The sequence below is a fragment of the Struthio camelus genome, chromosome 2 (assembly GCF_040807025.1).
Source record: "Struthio camelus isolate bStrCam1 chromosome 2, bStrCam1.hap1, whole genome shotgun sequence".
Taxonomy (NCBI): Eukaryota; Metazoa; Chordata; class Aves; order Struthioniformes; family Struthionidae; genus Struthio; species Struthio camelus.
This window is the reverse complement of record NC_090943.1, coordinates 78661964-78668206: the sequence shown is the minus strand read 5'-3', so window position 1 is coordinate 78668206 and position 6243 is coordinate 78661964. Positions and strand designations below refer to the sequence as shown.

At 38.3% G+C, this 6243-nt stretch overlaps 1 protein-coding gene across 1 annotated transcript in view; it reads right to left on the bottom strand.

Annotated features, from left to right (window-relative positions):
• Nucleotides 1-28: 28 nt before the first annotated feature.
• Nucleotides 29-6243, bottom strand: part of SLC9A3 (solute carrier family 9 member A3) — a 59063-nt gene continuing 52848 nt past the window's right edge. The window contains exon 17 of the mRNA XM_068931330.1: nucleotides 29-4404. Within this exon, the coding sequence (XP_068787431.1) occupies nucleotides 4401-4404 (4 nt within the window). The 3' untranslated portion in view covers nucleotides 29-4400. The remainder of the gene's footprint in view (nucleotides 4405-6243) is intronic.

The window sequence follows — 6243 nt, the reverse complement described above, 5'->3', positions numbered from 1 at the left end:
CCAAATCAATGAGTCTTGCCAAAGCAGAATGATTCCACCAAAGTGATACAATTTATTGCCAATCTTCTCATCATGATATACTATTAAAACATTTCTTTAAAGACACATTAGCAGAACAACTTGACTTGTTTAAAAACATACGGAGGAGGCTGACGCTGCTTGGAAATTGCACAAACATCTCCAAACAGCAGCTCTCTAAAGAGTGACAATTTAAGGCACGTGATTATTTTACAATTTTTGTTACATAAATCTCTTGACTAGACCATATATTTGTAAAACATAATTTCAAATAAGTAGCTTCACAGCTCAGAGAGGCAGAATTCATCTGAACACAGGTGACACACTTGTTATTTTTAACATTTCTAGGTCATAGTGCAGCATAATAAACATTGTTAAAAAGCATCCTACCCGCGGAGCGAAATGTAGAAAGACATCACATATTTCTGCATTCCATCTTTGTACAACAAGGTAGCCCATAGTTACATGTTCAATAAATAGCAACTGTGGAATTCCCCACAAACCACAAAACTTGTCTTTCTTTGACAGAGCACATCACAAATAAATTCTAGAGATAGACTTTCAGTCAGCGTAGCTCAGCAAGAACGGAACAGCCTCACTGGAGGCCAACTGATTTAGCAACAGATCTTTCCAATCTCATTTGTCGTTACCTCACACAGTAAAAAGAAGCTGCTACACACAGCCATCTTCTCAGCAGCTCTAAAGCAGTGTAGCTGTGATGAAATTAGTGGTGGTTGACTCATTTAAGTCTGCTGAAGGAGCAATCAAAACTGTGAGACAGATCATAAACTTCCGACCTGCTCTTCTTATATACCCTGGTAGACTCCTGATAGGAGTAATTGCCCTGGAAAAAATAAGGAATTATAACCTACTACATACTAGTTGAGATCTACCTGTTTTCCCAACATTTTCCTAGTGTGCAAATTAGGGGTTTGAAACTTTTTTCATCACATTTCAAATTTACAAACCGTGCCAACCAAAGCCCTGAGACATGTAGAGGCAACTATAGTAGAAAACATCTTCTAGAGGCATAAGAGCTTCAGAAATGATGTAAGCTATTCCGGGGAAAGGACTTTTCACTATTAGGATTGGCCAATCTATGCTTCACCTGTACAACCATGGTGACAGAGCCCTTTATAATATGGACAAGGCCTAAGACCTTTGAGAATAAATGGAGAGTTAAGCTCTTTGTATACAGTGCCTTTCGATTTTTCATTTGTTAAAAATGGCTTAGTGTTCCTCTCTGTTTTGAAGAAACTCCTACCAGCCCATAGCCCTCTCCAAAGCATACAGGATCCTGACTCCTCCCAGAAGACTGCTGTATTTGTAAACACTTGTGGTGTCTACTGATCCTCTCTTGTTTATTACTTCAACATACAAAGAACATGAAAATCTCAAAACCTGAGATTTTTTGAAAGTGCATACACTTGTGTGTGCAACACCTATCTGGCAAAAATTCCCACCTGCTGATGAGGACTTGCAGATGTTTTATTGAGGTAGCCTGTACACAAATAGATTATGAATGCTCTAACAAGTATACAGAAAATGCAGCCCACAGGGTGGTTCTTCTTCAGAATGCAAGACAGCAATGACCTCTGTACAACAGCAATAAGAAATGAAAGGTTTAATTCAAAGTCAACACCTAGCCAACATCTTGTCAACTTTGGTGTTAGTACTTAGGCATTATGCTATGAGACTGGAGATGAGATTTTTGGCACATTGCACTTTCCTTGTGCTAACGTCTGGGATCAATAAGAGTCCTGTTGTATGTCGGTGCCAATCATTAACATTCTAATACTCGTTCCAATTTTACTATCTGGAACAACATTAAAAATACTCTCCTTCACCAAAATAATAGGTTCATGTTTATCCAGTTCACAAAAAATGGTATTTACATTATAGAATTATAAAATTAGCATATCTACTGGTGAAAACCTTACGCCTCCTGACCTTCCTTAGCAAGACTAGCTCTCAGTACTGGGAGATGGAGCCTTTCATCTAGGGACATCGATTTGAATCAACACCCAAGCTGGTTGCAGACAGGCAGCTGCATACTGTCTAAAGGCATAGGTTATGTAGCTAGCTAAGCTATCAGACATTTGCCATCACATCTCTGCAATCGGTACTAGCCTAATGGGCACTTTTGCAGAGGACAAAGATAGGAAAAAGCACTGAGTCAGAGTTTTCATACATTTCTCTACCCTTGTGGGGTGAATCTAAAATTAAACATCTGACACAGACTCACCCAGATCCCTATTAAAATTTGGGAGAGGTGGAGAGTGAAGTACCCGCTAGTTCCTATAAGTAAAGTAAATTTTACCCAAGAAAGCCTCTACTGGCTCCAGTGTTAAGCAATTCAGATACCTCCCTGAAGTTGATGTAGCTCATTTACAAATAGTTTACATGGTTCTCAAATGGAAATAAGGTACACATTAGGCTCACGGAAGCAGCTAAGCGTTCATCTATTCATGTCAGAGAACCTTAGCAATTTATATCACTGAAGATTTCAAGCCAAAGTTTTAAGATTGGAGCCACGCAAGGCAAAAAAGAGATAGGTCATAGGACTATGCCTACAGCAGTCCAGCAGGGAGCATTATGCACCCATGAAAGATCTTAGAGCATTTACTTTTATTAAGTCTTCATCTGAGTCAGCTTTCACTGATGTCTCCAGCTGGCTTCACAGAAACTAGATCAGATTCATACATAATAGTGCAATCCTAATTATTGTCATTTAGCAGAAAAGTGGAAAATAAAAATGCAATTTCCTGACACAAACAAGTGTATACATACACAGTAGCCAAACTACCTCTGTACAGTACTTTGAAACATCAACATCATCCTGAGTCATTGTGGCACTTAAACCATGTGGTAGAAGACAGAATAGCATCTGTGAGGCCATTATGCTGATCAGCATTTGAAAGAGGGTTGTACATAAATAAACAAGATGATCTAACAGAATATTTAGAAGACACACAAGCAGTAGGACAAATGACAAGTATTTACACTTCTGCGTGAGTGATGCTATTTAAAACTGAGCAGCTTAATTAAGAATATAAAATGAGATGCTTATGACCACACAAACTAAAATTCTAAACTAATTCTGGATGTTTTTTTATTCCAGTGCCACTACGTAGGGGAAATAAAGGTCAAACACTGGCCATCCTGGAGTCCTTGACTAAACTTCAAGAGGCCAGGACTTTCCTCTCCCCTAATCCCCAGAGGCTTCCAACACAATCAATATCCCACAGTTACACAGTGACACTAATATTCAAGAGCAAGAAAATATTTTTTCTTTAGCTTGCAATTAAAAAAAAAGGCACTGATCCACTCCCATCAGAATAGACTTAGCAGGTAAAAGGCTCACCATTGGCTTTCATACATCATGAATACTGAATTCCATTACTGATACAGCAAATGCAGCCTATTTCTTTAAATGTATTTACTGGGGATATATGACATAATAAACCATTTCTATGTAAAAAAACTCCAAACATTTATCTTTTGAAAAGCTTCTTGTTTTAGCCCTCCAAAAAATAAGATTGATTTTTGTAACAGTCTACAGGAAAAAATAGCAAGAAGGCAAATTTTCCCTTCACCCTCCAGCCTTTCAGCGTGAATGAGGACTTAAAAATATAAGTGCAATAGAAAGCCCTAGTGCTTCTGACATCCTGACATCATGGGACCCCACTCTCTTTTTCATCAGAAACCGTTCTGATGGAAAGCAAACCAACAGGTTGCTCTTTATTTTTACAGAAGCCCTTTGTTCAACTTATTCTCTCTCATCTTCTCCTTTCAAGTAAGTCCTGGTTCACAGCTGTGTTTCCTCTTGTTCCAGCGAATGTGGAGGGATATGACAAGATGCTGGAAGTGATGCTAGCTTCTGAAGCTTAGGGTGTTGCAATGGTTTTGGCCTGTGAAAGGAACGTCGGCTTTGTACGCGCCTGGCTGCAGCGGATCTGTAGTTTGCTTGTACATCAAGCAACATTATCTTCTCTTGAGGCTCCTTAATATAAGAGTCTTCCAGCCCTTCAGGCATAGAGAGAGAACTCTCCTCCTGTGAATTCTCTGGCTCGTAGCTAACTTCAGAACAATAACCTGAGTTTATTGTTTCTTTGTTATTCATATCTGTATCTGCTTCCCAGTAGAGATCAGGTACATCTGGGTCACAAGAAGTTACATACTCAGAGACAGTCGAAAGAGATATATTCCCTCTATTTTCCAAGGAAGAATAGGTTTGTGTCCAAGGCATTTGAAGACAAGATGGAAAGAAGTGGAGGGGAGTTTCTGAAACACCATTTGTTTGGTTTGGTTCGTCAGATGTATAAGGAGGCAGTTTGTCATCTGAAGAGGAGTATTCTGTCATTTCAACATCATGGTCCATCTCACCTAGAGAGCAAAATTAAATAGAAATATATATAGACACAGACTTTCTATACCAGTGCAAGCTTGATTTTATTTTAAATACTGATTTTCTAGGAACCCTTTGAATTTGGTAATTTTGCTGAAAGTCTTATGAAAGTGAGTGGTTTAACATTGTTTTTGAGCTGAGCAACTGTACTCTGTCCCAATGGCCATATTGTACAACCTCAGCCAAGTTTATCAAACTTTTTGTCCTGGCCAAATAGCAGGTGGAACTGAGTCCAGTGATGAACATTGCATGTTACAAATAATTAGGAGATAGAGCCATCATCTGGTCATTAAGGTGTATCTTTTTTTTTGAGCCATTGAGTCATGTGGCTCTGCAAGGAAATCTTTCAGAAACTTTTGAAAGAAATTGTGCTCTTTTAATTAATGACCAGAGGGTATCAGCAGACTGTCAATTTCTTCTTAACTGGGGCCCGGGCTCAGTTTTCTGTATGCTTTAATTAATGACCAGAGGGTATCAGCAGACTGTCAATTTCTTCTTAACTGGGGCCCGGGCTCAGTTTTCTGTATGCTTTAGGTTGTGGAGGCAAACTTCACATTCCTATTTTTATTTTCCAATCTATATTGTTTTTAAAACCTTTTAATTGAAATTCCAATGTCATTCTGCTATGAGGACATTTTATTATATGAGATAATTCAGAGGACTGTTTCTGAGAGTAATTAAGCTCTGAGCTTGTTAGCTCAGGCAATCTAGTTTCCCAAAATGCTTCTTAAGAGACACAGGCAAAGCCCAGTGACTTTGATATATCAAACATACTTGCACAAGAACTAATGCATAGCAATTCTAAATAATAAAGCCAGGTATAATCAAGGCAATAGAATGGAGGAAAAGAACAAAGGTTAGCAAGAAATAGTTCAGGGAGTAATAAGCCAGTATTTTATGACAATTTTCAATGGAAAAAAATGTGAAGAGATTTTCAATGTGAATAAATGTCAGGGAGCAGATTTCATTTTGGAATGTTGTTCAGTGTTCTAGTTTTTAATCAGGATATTGGAATTCAATTCACAATCCTTTAATTAATCCAACTTGTATTTTAAAACACCATTTAAAAATAATCAGAAGATGCACTAATAGAGAACTGAGTACTAGAACCAACCACAGTGCTGCAGTACACTCCAAAGAAGAAAGTAATGTGCTACCTGGAATTACGCTTGAATCAGCACATCTTCTGTAGGGACAGAAGCCAGAAAAGAAGCAAAATGGAACTTTCTTTTCCATTTATTTTCAAAAGACTATGAAATTCTTCTCAAATCAAAACTGGGTAGTAGTCACTCTCATCCTAAGATCTTTATCTGAACAAAGGTTCATCAGCTACCTGCAGAAGTACTCTCAGTTTACCACATTCCTTTGTTTGTTGATGCACAGAGCACGCTAGGTCATACACGTGTGATCGTGGATTCCCCAGAAGCTAATTCCCAATGAAACTGAGGATTGGATTTCATTGCATAATCCCTGCAGTGCCCTATGTTCTGTTCAATTACAATGGCTGAACTGTGACCTGAGCTACCTCATTTACAGCACTGACTATGCTTATTATAGAAACGAAGGCTGATTTTTATGGTGTGGAAAAATGTCACAGAACAAGAATTAAAGGGCCATCAAGATATTCATTTAAACCCCGAGCTGATTTGTTTTTAAGCCTCTAACACATCCGAGGCATCAAGAAATTTACTGCATCAAAAAGCTGAACATTTCTCTGGTTTCAAAACAAGATATGGCTTAAGAAAAATTCACAGTTTAAGGATAAGGCAAATGGCTGGGCTCTAATCAAAACCGGAATTCTGCTGTGTTTTGGCTGC